Source organism: Sus scrofa, chromosome 12, assembly GCF_000003025.6.
Source record: "Sus scrofa isolate TJ Tabasco breed Duroc chromosome 12, Sscrofa11.1, whole genome shotgun sequence".
Classification (NCBI taxonomy): domain Eukaryota; kingdom Metazoa; phylum Chordata; class Mammalia; order Artiodactyla; family Suidae; genus Sus; species Sus scrofa.
In genome coordinates, this window is record NC_010454.4 from 595651 (window position 1) to 617224 (window position 21574).

The 21574-nt window shown below is 50.1% G+C and overlaps 1 protein-coding gene across 3 annotated transcripts in view; it reads right to left on the reverse strand.

The window, feature by feature from the left end:
- The window catches only part of FOXK2 (forkhead box K2), a 54799-nt gene extending 34803 nt beyond the window's left edge, over positions 1-19996 (reverse strand). For all 3 annotated transcript variants that reach the window (XR_001304367.2, XM_013989821.2, XM_003357920.4), the window contains exon 1: positions 19569-19996. Coding sequence is in view for 2 of the 3 variants with exons in the window: in XM_013989821.2 (XP_013845275.2) it covers positions 19569-19981 (413 nt within the window). In the remaining variant the exon portion in view is untranslated. The remainder of the gene's footprint in view (positions 1-19568) is intronic.

Genomic DNA, 21574 nt, shown 5'->3' on the forward strand with positions numbered 1-21574 from the left:
CAGCTCAGGGGAGGGCGGCCAGCAGCCACTTAAAGAGTAAAGCCACAGGTCCAGAGCCTGACCAGCTATGAGACCATCAGGACCGTGCAGACGACGCGGGAAGGAGCTGGGAACGAACCCTAAGAGTCCACATTTCTCTCTGTTGCTCCCCAGCAATGCCTATCACCTCAGCTTGACATCTTACCCTGAAAAGCACTAACGCATGAAAACTCACGAAACACCACGGTGTCCATTACAGCAGGCAGTTTTTGTTGCATTTAACATGCACTTCTAAAAGAAAGAAACAAAACAAAACCCCCCCCAAAAAAACAAAAACACACGCATTTCTAACCAGAGCCTCAAGAGCCTGATTCAGGAAGACAGCTGTGACTCGGGCTCAGGCCCTGGCTGGCAAGTTCCATCTTTGAGAGAAGCACTCTCACGGCCCGTGTGGCTTGGAGGTGACAAAGGAACTAGAGGCACACGAGACCAGACTGTGCCACAGGGACAGGGCCACTGCGGGTGTGTGGCTGCCCAGTGCAGTCGGACAGGTTATGTGCTCAGGACCACAGAGGAGGCGGGCTGTTCTCAGCCAGCACCCAGGTCGCCCGTGAGTCCGTTTTCTCAGTGAGGCCCAGTGGGTCAATGGAGCACGGCCTGGGGCCTGCAGGCTCAGCTCACAAACACCTCGCCTCCTGCAGCCCTTCCCTCCAGGACCATTCCGGCCGTACTCTTCCAAAGTGGTTATGCCCACGAAAGCCGAACACACGTACACCCTGTGAGCCACTGGAGCCTTCCCAACAGAAATGTGCACATGCTCATCAACACTCAGCTACCAGAACCTAGCTCACATTTTCAACTACAAAAGCATGCCAACTTAAAAACATCTATAAGATACTCAGAGCAGCATTATCCATTATAATAGTCCCAAATAAAACTACCTAGGAGTTCCCTGGTGGTTCAGTGGGTTAAGGATCCGACGTTGTCACTGCTGTGGTGCAAGTTCGATCCCTGTCTGGGAACTTATGTGTGCTTCAGGTGTGGCCAAAAAAACCAAAAAGCCCTACCTAGAGAGTTCCTGTCGTGGCTCGGCAGTTAATGAACTTGACTAGCATCAGTGAGGATGCGGGTTCGATCCCTGGCCTCACTCAGTGGGTTAAGGATCTGGCATTGCCTAGAGCTGTGGTGTAGGTCGCAGACACGGCTTGGATCCCACGCTGCTGTGGTTCTGGCGTAGACCAACAGCTACAGCTCTGACTGGACGCCTAAGCTGGGAATTTCCATAGGCCATGGGTGCGGCCCTAAAAGACAAAAAAAAAAAAAAAAAAAAAACCACAAAACCCTATCTAAATGCCATTCTATATCAGAATATCAAGTTGTGGTATATTCATATTATTAAATATGTTACAGTCATGAGAATGAATGATACAAAAACATGGGCTAATCTCAAAAACATTTTTTATTGCCTTATTTGGCCACCCCTGCAGCATACGAAGTTCCCAGGCCAGGCAGCAAAATCCAAGCCAGAGCTGTGATCTGCGCCATGGCTGCATCAATGCTGCATCCTTAGCCCAATGTGCAGCATGTCCCCACACAAGCCGGATTAACCCACTGCACCACTGTAGAAACTCCTCAAAAACATTGTTTTCTTTTTTTTCTTTTACATCCGCACCCACAGCCTACGAAGTGCCCAGGCCTGGGATCAAACCCCTGCCTCTGCAGCAACCCAAGCCGCTGCAGTCAGACTGTTAACCCACTGAGCCACAGCAGGAACTCCTCAAAAACATCTGATTCAGTGAAAGGCCAGCACCACCCCTGACGTCCATTCTGTTTAATTCCATGTACACAAATTAAAGAACAAATAAACACCAGGGTTTAGAACTCAAGATAGTGGTTCTGTGGCTCGGAGCGACACAGGGGCTTCTGGGCTGCTGACAAGGCACTGTGTCTTAAACAGAGGCAGGTTACACTGTGGGGTCTCATTAAGCCTTTTTTTTTTTGGCTGTATCTACAGCATATGAACATTCCTGGGCCAGGGATCAAACCTGCACGATAGCAGCGACAACACCAGATCCTTAACCTGCTGAGCCACCAGGGAACTCCTGGCAGACCTGTGCTGTCCGGCTCTCTGCTCACTGCCATTTCTCCAACTGCCCCACTGTAGTGCCCCCTGCACCCAGCAAGCTCACAAAGCACCTGAAAATAAGTGTTCGTCTGTGTGCAAAAGAGCTCGTTTCTCCTACTGCCTCCCCGGTAACCAGAATCCCACTTATGAATCATGTCTGAACCTCAATAATCTGATCAGCCTCTATACATGATCAAACTGCAATGTGGGTTCTTTTTCCTTTCCTTTTTTTTTTTTTTTTGTCTTTTTCCCTTTTCTAGGGCTGCTCCCCTGGCATATGGAGGTTCCCAGGCTAGAGGTCTAATCAGAACTGTAGCCACTGGCCTACGCCAGAGACAGCAACTCGGGATTCGAGCCGTATCTGCGACCTACACCACAGCCCACGGCAACACCGGATCTTCAACCCACTGAGCAAGGCCAGGGATCAAACCCACAACCTCATGGTTCCTAGTCGGATTTGTCAACCACTGAGCCACAATGGGAATCCTCTTTTTTCATTTTTAAAACTTTTTGTTTTCTGTGTTTCTTTTTCTTTTTATTATTTGTATTTTTTGGCAGCACCCATAGCATGTGGAAGTTCCTAGGCCAAGGATCGAACTGGCACCTCCTCAAAGATAAGCCAGACCATTAACCCACTGCAACACAGCAGGAACTCCAATGTTTCTCGTTTTTAAAGATACACTTCACCAGGAAATTCTAACCCTGGCAATGCCCAGGATGAATCTCGAGGATATTGTGCTAAGCAAAATAGGCCAGACACAAAAGGACAAACACACTGGAGTTCTCACTGTGGTACAACAGGATCGGCGGCACCTTGGGAGCACTGGGATGCGGGTTTGATCCCCTGCCTGACACGGTGTTAAGGATCTGGCAGCTCGGTTCTGATCCCTGGTCCAGGAACTCCGCATGCTGCAGGATGGCCAAAGGAGGGAGGTGGAGGACAAACTGTATGATTCCACATGAAGAACCTTGAGTAGCTAAATTCAGACACAGAAAGCAAACTGTGGCGGCTGGGGCTCAGGGAGGGAAGATGGGGAGTTAGTGTTCAATGGGCAGAGCCTCAGTTTTACAAAAAGAAAAAGAGTCCTGGGAGTTCCCATTGTGGCTCAGCAGTAATGAACCCAACTAGTATCCACGAGGACATGGGTTTGATCCCTGGCCCCACTCAGTGGGTTAAGGGTCCAGCGTTGCCAGGGTTGTGGTGCAGGCCGGCAGCTGCACCTCCAATTCAACCCCTGGCCTGGGAACCTCCATATGCTGCAAACACAGCCCTAAAAAGAAAAAAAAAAAAAAATCTTCTGGAAAGAACCATTGGGAGTGACATCAGCAAAATGGCTCAGTAGGAAGCTACAAGCTCTCACCACCACCCCCCACACCCCCCGCCGCCCCCCCCAGAGGAAACCAAAGCGAAACTATCAGAATCCATGTCTGAAAGCTGCAAAGCTGTCAGGCGCCTGTAACCACCCCGTGTAACCACCACTGGGAAAGAGGTCCTGAAAGGTAGGAGTTTGGAGTTTGCTGTCCCTGTTCACACCCTCCACAGGGCAGCAGGCCTGGTCCTGGAGCACAGAAGGTCTTAAAGTGGCCGGTCCTCAAGCGGTGGCAGCCTGGGTTGCCAATACGGCACTGTGTCCCTGGTGCTGGGGAGCAGAGCAGACCTCACTCACGTTTTACTGCATCTGTCTGTTCCAAACCATCTCGCGGCTTCCAAAAGGACCACCCCTCTGTGTTCTGCCTACTACAGAACGCAGACTTGAAAAAGCTTGAAAACACAAGTCAATTTTGCCTCTGAGCCTACAGCAAAAGACTGCAGTTCAAACACATGATATACTGCCTACGGCAAAAGCTGGGGACAGTTTCCCTGGGAAATGAGGACATTGGAAAATAACAGTGCCCACTGGGAAATTCGGAAAGCCACACACACACCAGGGCAGGACGCCCGTTGATACAAGACCTGAGAAGACCCTGGGCCTTCGCTCTGGCCTGGTCCCCAAGCACGATGCAAGCCTGACCAAGAACTGAAGGAGGGCCCAGGCACAGAGCCGACTTTCAAAGACTAGGAGATGGGAGCGCTCCTGGCGTTCAAAGAAATCTCTGTCAAAACACCAGCTGAACACGAGCCATTAAAGAGGACTTCAGAGTCAGAGTGTCAAGGAATAGTCTTTGCAATAGCAGTTTGGGAAAATCAAAATCACTATGCAAAAAGGATACCTATAGCCTTGAACAAACAAAAACAGAGTTCCTGTCGTGGCTCAGCAGAAACAAATCTGACTAGTACCCATGAGGATGCAGGCTCGATCCTGGCCTTGCTCAGAGGGTTACGGATCCAGCATTGCCGTGAGCTGTGGTGTAGGTCACAGACATGGCTCAGATCTGGCACTGCTGTGGCTCTGGCGTAGGCTGGCAGCTACAGCTCTGATTCAACCCCCTAGCCTGGGAACCTCCATATGCCACACGTGCAGCCCTAAGACAACCAAAAAAAAAAAAAAAAACTTAAACAAGAAACAGCAAACCCTAAGGAAGAAGTAGAATCTGATTTCCAGAACTACTACATTATAATAGTCAAATATCTGGTTTTCAACAGCAAATCACAAGGCACAAAAAGAAACAGTGAAGTATGACTCAAAGGTACAGAATAAACGAACAGAAATCATCAGTGAAGAAGGTGAGAGATAGGACTTACTGATAAAAACTTTAGAACATTCTGCTACGTGTGCTCCGGTAACTGAAGGCCAACACCAACAACTAAAGGAAGTCAGGAAAAGGATGTACGAAAAAAGGAGTATCGGTAAAGAACAGAAATAAGAAGGAATGAAACACATCCTGGAGATGAAAAGCACAGTGTATCAAATAAAAAATTCACTACAGGGCCCAAAAGCCTATCTGAACAGGCAGAACAAAGAATCTCCAAACTTAAAGACAGGATCACTGCAATTATCAAGCCTAAGGAGTAGAAAGAAAAAAGAATGAAGCGTGAGCACAGGAGTTCCCGTCGTGGCTCAGTGGTTAACGACTCCGACTAGGAACCATGAGGGCGCAGGTTCCATCCCTGGCCTCGCTCAGTGGGTTAAGGATCCGGCGTTGCCGTGAGCTGTGGTGTAGGTCACAGATGTGGCTCGGATCCCACGTTGCTGTGGCTGTGGTGTAGGCCGGCGGCTGTAGCTCCAATTCGACCCCTAACCCGGGAACCTCCATGTGCCACAGGTGCAGCCCTAAAAAAGCAAAGCTCTTCTCATTAGAGACACACAGGCAAAGAAATCCTAAGCACTGACGGCCTGGTTACTAGGAACCCACAGATGTTGCAAAGAACTAGATATTTTTCAAAACTGTGACTAACAATTTGCATCAATAAAATGTACACTCTGAAAAACAAGCTTTATGAGAGAACAAAGTAAAAGATCAGTGGAAAATAAAGTTTCACTTTCAGGGGTGGGGAGGGAGAGGAGGATAAAGCTGGACCACCACACTAAGGACAAGAACTTGCTCCAGCTAGGACAATCCCAGAAGCATCTCCCTAGGCCTCTGCAGGAGTCCTCCACCAGAACAACCACCAGGAGCCTGCCCCTCCTCCAGCATGAGACACAGGCCACAGGAGCCAGGGTCCGTGCACCTGCCGTGTGGGCGAAGTGAGGACGCATCTGCAAGGACACAGGCAAGACCAGACACACCGTGACCAGCAAGGAGTGACACTGAAGAAAAGAAAACTGCATGGGCCAACTGGCCTCTGGAAGAGACCTCTGCTGGTTACCAGGCAGCACAACAGCTATGTCACCAGCACACATCACCAAGGACATTTTTCTTCAACTATAGGAAACGCTGCTCACAGGTATCCAACTCCCCCTTGCCACGTATCCATCAATCTAAAATACAGGGAGTGCCCCCTGTGGCTCAGAAGGTTATGAGCCCAACTAGTATCCATGAGGATGTGGGTTCGATCCCTGACCTCACTCAGTGGGTTAAGGATCTGGCATTGCCACAAGCTGCAGCATAGGCCAGCAGCCTGGGAACTTCCATATGCCACAGGTATGGCCCTAAAAAGCCAAAAAAAAGGAAACAAAAAAAAAAACCGAAACCAAAAACTAAAACCAAAAAAACCACGTAGTATGGTCTACCATCAACATAAACAAGACAAGTGCAGAGAATTAAGAATCAGAGAGTGAATTTAATTTTATATTTAACTGTCTACACGGTTTCCTTGATGCAATATCTACCAAATAAAAATCCTGAAGCCTACAAACTCACCAACAGACATCTGAGTCCTGTCAAGCTCCTGGCACCACCCAAGGTCACTGAGGGTCATAGGCCACAGTCCCAGGAAGCATACAACCCGAGGATGAAGAAGCCCAGCCCAAGGAGCACTTGAGTGCCAAGGCGCAGGATGTGAGCAGTGTTTAACAACACGTGTGGGCCAGTCCAGAGGGAGCCTAGGCAAAGCAGGACACAGGACTCGGGAGAGGCTGGAATGCACAGTTTGCATTTAAGCCACATCCTCCCTGCCCAGCTCAAAAGGCTGTAAAATTGATCCTCGTGATCCTAACACTCTCCAAAAGGTGAGAAAGAGAGCAAAACAGTATTTTTAAAACATCACTTATCACTCAAAATGCTATTACAGTCTGAGAAAAACACCAACAAAACACAAGTCTTCAATTTACTAGTTTAGGGTTATCTGTATTCCATCTGTTCAAGGGTCAAGAGACGAGGGTTTTTTTTGGTGGGTTTTGTTTCTTCTTTTTTTAGGGTGGCACTAGAGGTATACTAGGAGGTTCCCAGGTTCCAATCAGAGCTGTAGCCACCGTCCTACACCACAGCTCAAGGCAATGCCAGATCCTCAACCCACTGAGCGAGGCCAGGGATCGAACCTGCAACCTCATGGTTCCTAGTTGGGTTCGTTTCCACTGCGCCATGATGGGAGCTCCAAAAGATGAGTTTGGTGCTGCCAATTACTGGTGACTAAATACCAAGAAAACGGCGTCCGGCAGCAGTCCCTCACGGTGTGGTGGTAGTGACAAGGATGTCACTCTCCCTCACGCCACCAGCAGATGTTCCACGGGAACCAAGACCACAAACCACTGCCTAACTCCACTGCAGCAACTCAGTGTTTCATTAGCCACGGATGCTCTTAGAAGGATGTGACCAACCTAAAGAAAGCCGCTGGACAGAGGGCTGAGAGCAGCCTCCTTACAACCCAGGGAAGGCTCAGGATCGCATCCTGGGAGTGACCTTCCAAAGCTGCCAGGGGTGATTCCACCCCAGGCCCGGAATCTCAGTCTTCGTTTCAGAAAGGCTCTGCTCCTGAATTCGAAACAAATGCTTTGGTACCTTAAAGGTCTCAGACACCTGCAAATTATTAAAATTCAGCATCTATGGGGCAAGGAGTGACGGCCACTGTAACCGTCTGCTAGATCGCTGTGCTCCAAGGGTCTCGCCATCCCAGCACTGAGGCTCCTCTGTTGTAGGTGGAGTGCCCTGCATCACAGGGCTTGCAGCAGCATCCTGGCCCCAGGCCACTAGATGCCAGCAGCACCCTCTTCCAGTCGGGCCAACCTAACATGCTGCCAAACAGCCTGGGGAAGGGAAGGGCACCCTAGTGAGAACCACTGCTGTACTCTGACACCTCTCACTGCGTAAGACACAAGAGCATTCCGTCCCAAATGACAAACTGCAGCAAGAGCCAAATAACGTCTAAAATCCCTATGGAATTCTCACGTGCACACACACCGGAAAGTGAGGCACACACCCTGGGAAAGGCACCATCCTACAAGGCGCTTCCTCGTCTCCTCACAGCCACCTTCTAAGGTGACGGTGGTACACCTTGTCATGATGCTCCAACTGCTTCAAATCACAGAAACGGGAGTTCCCACTGTGGTACAGCAGAAACAAATCCGAGTAGCAACTACGAGGTTGTGGGTTCGATCCTGGGCCTCACTCAGGGGGTTAAGGATCCAGCGTTGCCCTGAGCTGTGGTGTAGTTCGCAGATGCAGCTCAGACCTTGCATTGTTGTGGCTGTGGTGTGGGCCAGCAGCTGTAGCTCTGATTGGACCCCCTAGCCAGGGAACCTCCATATGCCATGGGCGTGGCCCTAAAAAACAAAAAACAAAAAACCACCCAAAAAAGGGCCTTATTAAAAACAGGGACCACAGGAATTCCTGTTGTGCCTCAGCGGGTTACAACCCAACTAGTATCCTTGAGGATGAAGGTTCATTCCTGGGCCTTCCTCAGAGGGCTAAGGATCTAGCGTGGCTGTGGCCAAGGCCAGCAGCTGCAGCTGCAATTCAAACCCTAGACTGGCAACTTCCATATGCCACAGGTGTGGCTCTTTCAAGAAAATAATAATAAAACCTGGGACCAGAAGGGTAGGAGCTGACCTACTGTATTATTATTTAAGATATTGTAAACTGCTCAAAAACCCAAACTTAAAAAAAAGTATGAGCCTCATAAAAGTGTTAAACAGATTAGAGTATCATCAAAAATGCTAACCGCTTTCATTAAAAGCTTCTTTATCTCAAAGGGAACAATCCCAAAGACATTCCACAGAGCCACCATCACCCTACTACCAAAACCAAAGACACTAACAAAAAGGAAAATTATAGTCCGATATCTTTGATGAATATAGGTGCACAAATTCTCAACAAAATTTTAGCAAACCGAATCCAGTAACACATAAAAAAGATCATACAACACAACCAAGCGGGACTCATTCCAAGTTCGCAAGATGGCTCAGCACAGAGAAATCAATCAATGTTAACACACTACATTAACGTAAGTAAAAAACCACATGATCATCTCAACAGATGCAGGAAAAGCTTTTGATAAAACCCAACATCCATTCATGATAAAAACTGTTACCAGGAGTTCCCACTGGGGCTCAGTGGTAATGAACCTGACTAGTATCCATGAGGGCATGGGTTTGACACCTGGCCCCACTCAGTGGGTTAAGGATCCAGAGTGGCCATGAGCTGTGGTGTAGGTCACAGATGAGGCTTGGATCTGGTGCGGCTGTGGAGTAGGCCAGCAACTACAGCTCTGATTCGACTCCTATCCCTGAAACTTCCATATGTCGTGGCCTCGGCCCTAAAAAGACAAAAAAACAAAACAAAACAAAAAACCTTTTACCAAAGTGGGCAGAGTGGAAACATATCTCGGCATAATAAAAGCCATTTATGGGAGTTCCTGTCACGGCTCAGTGGTTAACAAATCCAATTAGGAACCATGAAGTTGCGGGTTTGATCCCTGGCCTTGCTCAGTGGGTTAAGGATCCGGCATTGGCATGAGCTGTGGTGTAGGTCACAGATGCGGCTTGGATCCCGCGTTACTGTGGCTCTGGCGTAGGCCGGTGGCTACAGCTCCAATTAGACCCCTAACCTGGAAACCTCCACATGCCACAGGAGCAGCCCTAGAAAAGGCAAAAAGACAAAAAATTAAAAAAAAAAAAAAAAAAAGCCGTTTATGACAAACCCACAGCCAATATAAAGCTCAACAGAGAAAAACTAAAAGCCTTCCCACCAAAATCTGGAACAAGATGCCCACTCTCACCACTTTTATTCAACATAGCACTCAAGTCCTAGCCATGGCAATCAGGCAAACAAAAGAAATAAAAGGTGGAGTTTCTGTCGTGGCGCAGTGGTTACCGAATCCGCCTAGGCACCATGAGGTTGTGGGTTCAATCCCTGGCCTCGCTCAGTTGGCTGAGGATCTGGCGTTGCCGTGAGCTGTAGTGTGGGTCTCAGACTTGGATCGGATCTCATGTTGCTGTGGCTCTGGCGTAGGCCAGCGGTCACAGCTCCAATTCAACCCCTAGCCTGGAAACCTCCATATGCCATGGAAGCGGCCCTGGAAAAGGCAAAAAGACAAAAAAAAAAAGAAAGAAAGAAAGAAAGAAAAGGTATCCAAATTGGAACCGAAGTAAAATTGTTAGCATATGCAGATGACACAATACTATATATAGAAAACCCTAAGGCCTCCACGGAAAACCGACTTGAACTGATCGACAAATTCGGCAAAGGAGCAGGATATAAGACGAATGTAACCTGCTGTGGCTCAGGAGGTTAAGAGCCCAACATAGGGCCCGTGAGGATGCCGAGAAAATTAAACACCTAGCAATAAACCTAAGCAAGAAGGGGAAAGACCTATATGCTGAGAAGTATAAAAATTAATACTGGAAATTATTAAAAGGATTTGAAGAAATGAAAAGATACCCAGTGCCCAGGACTAAAAGAATATTATTAAAATGACCGTGCTACCCAAAGCAATCTACAGATTTAATGTGATCCCTATCAAATTACCCATGACAGGACTTTCAGACGTGGGTCAGATTTGCAGTTGCTGTGGCTGTGGTATAGGCCAGCAGCTGCAGCTTCAATCTGCCCCCTAGCCTGAGAACTTCCATATGCTACAGGTGCAGCCCTAAAAAGATTTAAAAACAAAAAAACCCCAACTACTCATGACATTTTTCACAAAACTAGAATAAATAATCCAAAAATGTATATGGAATCAGGGAGTTCCCATCGTGGCTCAGTGGTTAACGAATCCGACTAGGAATGATGAGGTTGCAGGTTCAGTATCTGGCCTTGCTCAGTGGGTTAAGGATCTGGCATTGCCACGAGCTGTTGTGTAGGTTGCAGATGCGGCTCGGATCCGACGTTGCTGTGGCTGTGGTGTAGGCAGGCGGCTACGGCTCCAATTCGACACCTAGCCTGGGAACCTCCATATGCCGCAGGAGCAGCCCAAGAAATGGGAAAAAGACCAAAAAAAAAAAAAAAAAAAAGAATATGGAATCATATAAGACCCAGAAGTGCCAAAGCAATCATGAGGAGAAAAAAAGGGGGGGAAGGAGGCACAATTCTCCCAGGGTTCAGACAACACTATGAAGCTGCAGTAATCAAAACAGTATGGTATTGGTACAAAAACAGACATACAGACCAACAGAACAGAATACAGAGCCCAGAAATAAACCCTCACACCCACACACCTACAGTCAATTAATCTTCAACAAAGGACGCACGAATATAAAATGGGAAAAAGACAAGTCTCTTCAGCAAGTGGTGCTGGGAAAACTGGACAGCTACATGTAAACCAATGAAATTAGAATAGACCATGTACAAAAATAAACTCAAAATGTTTTCAAGACTTAAACATAAAACGCATCACCATAAATCTCCTAGAAGAGAACACAGGCAAAATGCTCGCTGACATAAACCGTAAAAATGTTTTCTTAGGTCAGTCTCCCAAGGCAATAGAAATATAAACGAAAGTAAATAAATGGGACCTAATCACAAACTTTTGCACAGCAAAGGAAACCATTACAAAAACCTGAAAAGATAACCTACAGAAGGGGAGAAAATGGTTGCAAACCATGCGGCCAACAAGAGCTTCATCTCCAAAACACACAAACAACTCATACAACTCAGCACAAAGACAAACCAAATCAAAAAATGGGGGGAGTTCCATTTGAGCCACATTTGAGTTCCATGTGGCAGTGGGTTATGAACCTGACTAGTATCCAGGAGTATGTGGGTTCAATTCCTGACCTCACTCAGTGGGTTAATGATCTGGCGTCATTATGAGCTGTGTTGAAAGTCGCAGACTTGGCTTGATCCCACATCACTGTGTCTGTGGCATAGCCAGCAGCCATGTAGCTCCAATTCACCCCCTTGCCTGGGAACTTCCTAAAAGACCTAAAAAGAAAAAAGGAAAAAAAAAGAAAGAGAAAAGGATAATTTTAAAAAGGGGGCAGAAAACCTAAACAGACATTTCTCCAAAGAAGACACACAGATGACTAGTAGTCCCAAGAAAAAAATGCTCAACATCACTATTTATTACAGAAATGCAAATCAAAACTACAACGAGGTACCACCTCACACTAATCAGAATGGCCATCACAAGTAAGTCTACAAGGAGTTCCCGTCGTGGCGCAGTGGTTAACGAATCCGACTAGGAACCATGAGGTTGCGGGTTTGATCCCTGCCCTTGCTCAGCGGGTTAAGGATCCGGCGTTGCCGTGAGCTGTGGTGTAGGCCGCAGACGCGGCTCAGATCCTGCGTTGCTGCGGCTCTGGCATAGGCTGGCAGCTACAGCTCCGATTCGACCCCTAGCCTGGGAACCTCCATATGCTGCGAGAGCGGCCCATGAAATAGCAAAAAGACAAAAAAAAAAAAAAAAAAAAAAAAAAAAACAACAAGTAAGTCTACAAATTAATGCTGGAGAGGGTGTGGAGTAAAGGGAACACTCCCTTTGGTGGGAATGTAAACTGGTAAAACCACTACGGAAAACAGCACGGAGGGTCCTCAGAAAACTAAATACAGAACTACCATACGATCCAGCAATCCCGCTCCTGGGCACATATCCAAACAAAGCTATCATTCAAAAAGATACGTGCACCCCTATGTTCACTGCAGCACCAGTCACAACAGCCAAGACATGGAAGCAACCTAAGTGTCCACTGACGGATGAGTGGATTTGGAAGATGTGGTACATTTACACAAAGAACTACTCGGCCATAAAAAGAACAAAATAATGCCATTTGCAGCAATATGGATGCAACTAGAGATTCTCATACTAAGTGCAGTCAGAAATAGAAAGACAAATACCACAATACCACTTATATGTGAAATCTAAAATACGGCACAGATAAACCTATCTACAGAACAGAGACAAGCTCACAGACATGGAGAGCAGACTTGTGGTTGCCAAGGGAGAGGGGGATGGGGTGGGATGGACGGGGAGTTTGGGGTTCATAGACGCAAACTATGACATTGAGAATGGATAAGCAATGAGGTCCTGCTGCCCGGCACACGGAACTCTATCCAACCTCTTGGGACAGGACATGATGGAAGACAATATGAGAACGGGAATGTATATATACGAATGACTGGGTCACCTTGCTGTACAGCAGAAATTGGCACAAGACTATAAATCAACTATATTTTAATTTTCAACCCCCCCTCAAAAAAACTCCTTTATTTTAGAAACCCTCCTTTCTTCCTTTTCCAAAAACAAAACTTTCTCCTCAGCCAAGCAAGAATAGCTGCATTTTCACAATGGAAAAATGTGCTCTGTTACTATAACAGCCTCATCTTCTGGAATATTTCCACCAATTATGCATGAAGCAACTGCGGGTCTCCATGGGATCTGCTGATAAATGGGGAACCATAAATGGAGCAGCCACACCTGACCAGAATCCTGTCACTAAGGGACCCACATTTGAGAATACTCATGAAACAGGAGCGCCCTAAGGCGCCAGCCAAGGGGTACACATGAACGGTGCACGTACCAAGTGATGACGGCTCTGGGCCCTTCCAGGGCGTATCAACACACGCGGGACCTGGCCCCCTCGGAGAACCAGCAGGGGAGAACGCCAAGCAAGAAGGCAAGTTAGAGCACAAGGTGATGAGAAGAGGACATCCTGCCTCATGCAGCCCGACAGCAGCGAAGGTTACCGACAGGCCAGTGCCAAGAGCAGACTCCCCGCCCTTGCACGCCGCGGGGCCGCAGCACTTCCGAACGCAGGAGAGCACACGGGTGACATTCGAGACCAGCGGGAAAGCCCGGATGGAGGTCCCCTGCCTTTCAGAGAGGGACCGTGCCAGCGTTTCAACGGAATACGTGGTTTGCTACACTTTAGTAAAAAGGTGGTTTCAAAAAGAAAGCAGGTGTAAATCAACTAAATTCAATTCTTTGAAGAAATCCTTTAAAAAAGGTAAGCAGTCTATCACAAACTGCAAAGTTCTTTGGACGAGAACCTCCCTTCATGTACAAAATGACAGCACGGCCTCCACAAACAAGAGTCCCCAAACCAGACCACAAACCAGACTCGGCTTTCCACCAGCTCCCCTTCCTGACTCTGCCCCCAAGGCAAAGGCCCTTTTCCTCCTCCCCTGAAACAGGGAAGGTCTGCAGGGAAGCCCACGAGCCGGAAGGGGGCAGAACCGGGCGGGGGGCGCCCCCCCCCCCCAGAGCTCTCCCGCCCCGCCTGCTGGACGACCCCAACCACCTCCCACAGCCCAGCTTCCTCCTCAGGTCCCGGCAGGGAAGAGCCAACATCTCCCAGGTGAAGAGATTTCAAGCCTGGCTCTCGACTCCCCGAGGCCGCCAGTCAAGCATGTGAGCACGCGGGCGGCGCTGCGAGCAAGCTGGAGAGTGCTGGCCCCTGGAGGACGCCCCCATGTCACATTTTCCGCCCCGCTAGATCTTCACGGGCCCCTCCACATCAGGACACCGGGGCAGATTAGACACAAGCGGCCCCTGGTGTCCAGCCAGGGCACAGCACGGGCCACACGACTTCAGGTATCACTTCTGCTCAAACTGAAGGAACCTGGAGTTCCCGTCGTGGCGCAGCGGGAACAAATCCGACGAGGACCCATGAGGTTGCGGGTTCGATCCCTGGCCTTGCTCAGGGGGTTAAGGATCTGGCATTGCCGTGAGCTGTGGTGTAGGTTGCAGACACAGCTTGGATCTGGCGTGGCTGTGGCTGTGGCGGAGGCCAGCAGCTGCAGCTCCGATTCAACCCCTAGCCTGGGAACCTGCATATGCTGAGTGCAGCCCTAAAAAGCAAAAAAGAAAAAAGCAACTGGGCTCTCCTGTGGCGCAGCGGGTTAAGGATCCAGTGTTGTCACTGCAGCGGCTTGGGTTCCCTACTGAGGCACCAGTTCCATCCCCAGCCCAGGAACTTCAACGTGCCTCAAACATGGCCAAAAAAATAAAAATAAGAATAGATAATAAAGGGCCAGGGCCTGTGGCTTGGCTCTCTTTTACTTAAAAAAAAAAAAAAACCAAAAAACAAAAAAACAAGCAAATAACAGCAATGACAACCATGAAGGAACTAGAACTCAGGGAGGTTAAGTGGCAGGACTGGAAGCTGACTTCAGCCTGTCAGCCTGAGCTTATCTCTGCCTTCTCCTGACACAGTTAGTTGGCACATAATTGATCCCCACAGGAGACAGGTCCCATCATGCAGGCTTGCTTCTCAAAATGTGTTAGAAATTCAAATTATTTTAAATCTAAATCATCTTAAACCACTCCTTATGTAAACAGTTTTACCACTGGAAGGACTACTGAGCACTAGATAAAGTAGATGTAAGCTGGCTGTTGGGTTACTTTTTTCCGGGGGGGGGGGGGGTAGGCCTGTGGCATATGGAAGTGCCCGGGTGAGGGATCCAATCCATGCCACAGCAGCAACCCTAGCTGCTGCAGTGACAACACCTGACTTAAGCCTGACTTGACCCGCTGCGCCACAAGGGAAATTCCTGGGTTACTTTTAACTTAGTAAAGTAACATTTAGGTTAAAATAGCTGCACTGTATTCTCAGGGTCTACAAATCAGTGATTAGAATGTATCTCAATTTGCTAAGTGAACATACAACATTGCAACTTTTAAAGGAAAATACATAGGGGTCATTAAAAGCAAAAGCACACTGAGCACTTTCCAAAATGCCAGCTGCCTCTGCCACCCTGCTGTAATCCTGTCAACATGTCACCCACCCCTGGGTCCTGGAGGCATCCTGGACCCCAGCCCTCAGCTCTGCTTACAAGCTGGTCAGTCTCAGGTCATAAAAGGAAGGTGTTTCAGCCAACCCTGCAGTCCTGAAACAAGAAAACACAGCAGACCCCACGAGAGACGCTGCTTAGGTCTTCAGAGCAGACGCCCCGTTTTACCTTCTCCTACCGGGGACTCTGTCCTCCACACCTCACCTGTGTCCACTGTCTGAGCCCCAGCTCAGCTCTCGGTGGTTCCCTCCCCCCTTCACCCGGTGATCCGCAGGGTTTCCACGTGCGGGACCCTCATCTCACCCCGCCCTCCTCACAATGGAACACCCACCCCTCAAAAACACCCCTACTCCCTCCTCGCTGTCTTCACCCGGGAGTCCCACACTCTGTCCCTCTCCTCCAAGCCCTCGGTTCCCCAAGAAGGACGACACCGCAGCTCACTGTCCTGCTCCCAACACTCCCCTCTCTTGGCGTCCCCTCCTTCCCTCCTTCCCTCCCTCCCTCTGGGAACCCTGGCTCTGAGCAAGACCCAGTCACTGCAAGGCCCTTCATTTCTTTCCTTGGCGTCTTCACCTCCAAAGCTCCAGAAGCCTCTCCAGTCCTCACGGTGGAGGACGCTGTCTGGGATCCAACGAGAAAGTCTCTGAGTGGGACATGACCCAGTCCCACCTGCAAGTTAAAACACGCCACAGGAGAAAAGAGTGCTGCTGTACCGCCAACTGCCAGGCCGTTAATTTAGCAGGAACAGGGTCACTTTTCCAAATAAACACAACTGAAGGTCCACACGTTCGATATCTTTGGGCAAGAGTAAATTCAATTTGTTCGACTTATGTTTGGCTGTTAGACACGTGAGATCTTACTGATGAAAAAATTTATCAAATTCCCTTGATGGTTCAAAGTACAAACAAGGGTTAAAGAGTTGCTTGTTTTTATTTATTTATACCTAGTTTGCTACAGCGGCCACAACAAGAGCAACAACAGCAAACCCAGACATTCCTACCCAACAGGTCTTCCTAAAACACTTTACTGCTCATTCAGGCGCCAGACCAGGTCCTTAGACAAACAAAGACCCTGTTAGCCAAGAAAGCATTCTTCATCCTCCCGCTGCGCTGACCGTGGAGAACCGTGGAGAAGCGGAGAAAACGCTCCCCCACAGGCCCAGACAAACCCCACACTCCAAACCTGCCCTCAGGTCCTTTCCAGCCTGAATCCTACCTCCTCTAGCACCAGGCTGCCCGCCCAGCCACACCTGCAAGGCCACCTCCACCTGCCCACTCCAGGAGCCCAGCCCAGGTGGCTCCAACATCTCCCACCTGAACCTTCCACAGACCCCAATCCCCCACTCCCAGTCATACCTGCACCTGCAAGGAGTCAGAGGCTCCTAGAAGGGAAAAAGTTGCATTTCTATACACACAACCCTGCACACTTGGCTGAAAAATCAAGGATTGTTGGAAATCACTTGTTTTCTGGAAAACCACAGGCTCTAACACTCCTGTTCTGATTCAGCCAACCCCAACCCAACACACACTAAGGCATGGAACTTACCAACCATCAGGGAGAAGGTGCTTGTACTCAGACCTTACCCAAACCACTCATGACCACAACTTAGAGGATCACAGAGCCTGTCTTCCTCTTTGCTCCACAAATTAATACTTCAGTGTTTTAATAAACTAGTGACCACACTTTAAGCTTAAAACTATTTATGTACTCTTCCAAATTCTACGTATAATTTTTTTTTTCTTGTTTGGCCACCCCACGGCATACGGAGTTCCCAGGCCAAGGGTCAGATCTGAGCCACAGTTGCCACCCAAGGTGCGGCTGGGCAACGCCAGATCCATAACCCACTGTGCCAGGCTGGGGATCGAATCTGCGTCCTAGGACTCCTAATCTGCCACCGATTCCATTGTGCCACAGCAGGAACTCCTGTAAATTTGTAATACTAACTACAAAATGTAAATTCATTTTTAAAAAGTTGGAATAAAATCACGGTCATTCAAATAAGAGACCAACTGTAGATTGCCATATTTTTAAAAATCCTGTGATTTCCAATTCAGTGAGCAAGTCTGAAATAAGCAATAAGAGTATTTCAATCTTTGCATAACTGCTCTAAATTACATGTACTTTTAAACTTACACAATTGGATTTTTTAATGTTAAAAAAAATATAAAACTGACTTTCGGAAAAGATTTTTAAAACAATTTCACTACATTTAGCTAGCACCAATTGTCTTCACACAGTTTTTCCACTAACCTGTATCTATTACCACCCTACACCAACAATTTGGAAACAACTCCTTACCAAAAGGGAAGTGCTGGAGTTCCCGTCATGGCTCGGTGGTTAACGAATCCGACTAGGAACCATGGGGTTCGATCCCTGGCCTTGCTCAGTGGGTTAAGGATCTGGCGTTGCCTGTAGTGTGGGTCGCAGACGCGGCTTGGATCTCACATTGCTGTGGCTCTGGTGTAGGCCGGAGGCTACAGCTCCAATTAGACCCCTAGCCTGGGAACCTCCATATGCCTTGGGATCGGCCCAAGAAATGGCAAAAAGACAAAAAGAAAAAAAAGGAAGTGCTGCAAAATCCACGCCGAACGGGGGGGCGGGGGGGACACTCCCCTCTATCAATGTGAGCAGAGGTTCCCAGGCCCATAAGCCAAACGACTCCTGCCCGTGTACCAGCTGGAGATGAAGGCCAGAGGCAAGGCCGCTACCCCCACCTCTATTCCTCATCTCTTCTGTAAGGCTCACTCTACCCTCAGAAAACCAGAATTCTTCACCCTAGGAGAAAGGTCAACGTATTTCCATGTTTCAAATGTTAACACAAATGGTTTTCACTGAACGGTTATAAGAGGATTTTCTTTAAAAACCTCAAAACTCTCAGAGTAAAAATACAACACTCTTTCCGTGACGTCAAGTTATTTGTAAACAACAAACCGTCAAAAGACAGCTGTCGGGCCCCTACCATTGACTTTACATCTCTTACAGTGTAAACACACACGAACAGCTTTCTGGTTTGAAAAATCACATTCTTTAACTTGCTCCCATCATGGTTTCAGGAACTAGCTGGTGCAGCTTTGCAGGCTAAGCAGTAACACAGCACACATGTTCAACAGCCAAGGAACAGAGAAAAGCAACAGCTCTTATCAGCATCTCCAACAACTGAAAGCAATTAAAAATTCCAGTTTGTGGAGAAGGTTCTACTGGGAAAAATCTAGGAAGTCCCTTGAGGAGTAACTAGCATTTCCTAGAAAGTAAGTTTGTTTCTCAAGCAACCTAAATGATAACTTCACAAAACCACAGAACCAAGCTGAATCGCTTTGCAGCCAAACTGACAGTTCCTCATGAAGCTCGCTTAATTATACTCCACAAGACCTTAGAATAGTTTCTAATAATCAAGTGACTTTTTCAAAAAGTTATGTTCAAAGTACCCCATTTCCCCAAAATTTTCAAGTTCAGAGCACAGATTTAAAAATTCACCCCGTTTCAAGAGTTTTCAATTTTTAAGCTACGAAAAATACGATGAAAAAAAGAAGTCCTTGCAGCTTAAAAAAAACCCCAAAACTCTTGTAACAATACACTACTGAAAACACGCACAACAAAAAGGAAGTACCAGCCAGCCGGCCACCGGTCACCGCTCAGGAAGGTACAGATTGCAGTTCGGGGCCCCCCCACCAACCAGTCTAACGCCCCTGTTCCGCACGACCTACACGCTAGTTAAGAAAACTGCACACAAACTCCCGGAACGCACTGAACCCCAGACACCTCGGCCCACGTGGACACTGCCCGAGCCTCCCGCGCGGGGGCGGGGGCGGGGTCCCACGCAGGGAGGGGGCCGGGGCCCTGGGGCCGGGGTCGGGCGGGCGACCAACGCGGCCAGACGCCGCATCCGGTGCCGGCTGTGGGCAGGACGCACAAGGCCTGGGCCCGGGGTCGGGCTGGGTTCCGAGCGAGCCCGCCCGCCCGCGCCCCGGCCCGGCCCACTCACACGCGCGGCAGCTGCAGCGGCGGCGCCCCGCGCCTCTGGAACACGCCGTCCACGAACACGCCGTTCTTGCCGAGGCAGCGCAGGTAGAAGTCGCCGCCCGCGTCGGGCCCGGGCTGCGCCGACGGCTCCGGGGCCGCCCCGCCATGGCCGCCGCCGCCCGGGGGCGTGAAGATCTCGAGGTGGCGCCGAGAGATGAAGCTCGAGTGGCCCATGCTCACGTCCACCGAGCCCTGCGACGAGTTGCGCCCGATGGTCACCGAGCGCTTCTTCATCAGGTACTCGAACTCGCGGCCCTCGAGGCGCGCCACGGCCCAGCCGCCCGGCGGGGACCCGCCGCCCGCGCCCCCGCCGCCCCCGGCCCCGCCGCCCGCGGGAGGCCCGCCCGCGCCCGGGAGCGCCGCGGCCGCCGCCATGGGCCTGCGAGGGCCCGGGCCGCCTTCCGCCGCCGCCACGGAGCTGAGGGCCGAGCGAGGCCGCCGGCCGGCGAGCGACGAGCGGCGGCGAGGGGCGGGACACGCGCGGCGCGCCGCGGGCCGGCCCCGGGCCCGTGACTGACGGGCGGGCCAGCCTATGGGGGCGGCGCACGGCAGTGGGGCTACCGGCGGCGGCCAATGGCGAGGCACGCCGGCCGTGCGGCCGCACGTCGGCCGCGGCGCCCGACGCAGGCGCGGCTCCGGGCGGCCTCGAAAACCCGGGGCGGAGCGGGGCGGCCGCGGAGCCGCCGTGCGGACGCGCGGCTCGGGGAGGGGGGCGGGGCGGGATTCGGGCCGGGCCGGGCCGGGGGCGGGTCAAGGTCGGCGCAGGTGGTGGCGGCAGGGCTCCCCCAGCGCCCCAGCATGTTCGCACCCCGAGCCGAGCTTTGCCGCTGCTGTCACGCGTGCATCCTCGAGCGTGGCGGGAGCCGCGTGCTGCCAGCCGAGCGAAATCCAGGCACTTCTACAGTTGCAGTGTCTGAGGGACCCCATGATGCGTGTCGGCGGGGCGGCCGGGAGGGGCGCGGCGGGAGTCGGGAGGGGAGTAGGGAGGAGAGTGGGGAAAGTCTGCGGGGAAGGTCCGCCAGGTAGGTCCACGGGGGCGCGGGGAGGGAAGTGGGGAGGGTCCCCCGGAGGAGAATGGAGAAAGTCTGCACGGAGGGTCCGTGGGGAGGGTCCACGGGGGCTCGGGAAGTGTCCGTGGGGAGGAGCGTGGGGCCTCAGGGCGGCAGGCTGATCTGGCTCCTCTGACAGCCCGTCTGTGAGGGTTCTCCTTAAAAGGCCATTCTAAAGAAATGCGAATTAACTGGCCTTCCGAGTGCAACACCTACCTGTCTCATTTGCATGTATGTTTGCAGTTATACTACAAACGCCTAAGGGTTCACTCGGCTTTAAACCCTAAGTGTGGCAGAATGTCCTGGGCAGAACACAGGTAGTTTCGTTAAATACTCATTTATAGGAGTTTTTTTTGTGGCTCATCAGTAATGAACCGACTGGTACCCAGGTTCCATCCCTGGCTTCGCTCGGTGGGTTTAAGAACCCGGCATTACTATGAGCTGTGGTAGTAGGGCGAATGTGGCTGGGAGCCCAGGTTGCTTCCACCTGTGGCCCTAAAGAGACACCCCCCCCCAAAAAAAAAATATATATATATACATGGGAGAAATTTGAGGTGTTGTTGAGACAAGTACGGAAGTGGTGAGTGGGGAAACCTTTCATTCAACAACCAAACAGGAGTTCCCATCGTGGCTCAGCAGAAATGAATCTGACTAGCATCCATGAGGATGCAGGTTGGATCCCTGAGGTCTCCCAGTGGGTTAAGGATCCGGCATTGCCATGAGCTGTGATATCGGCCACCGATGAGCCTTGGATCTGGCATTGCTGTGGCTGCGGTGTAGGCCGGCAGCTGCAGCTCCAATTGGACCCCTAGCCTGGGAACCTCCATATGCCATGGGTTCGACCCTGAAAAGAAAAGAAAAGAAAAAAAAGGTCTCAAAAGAAAGCATCTAGATGGAATTAGAAACTGTCACACTAATT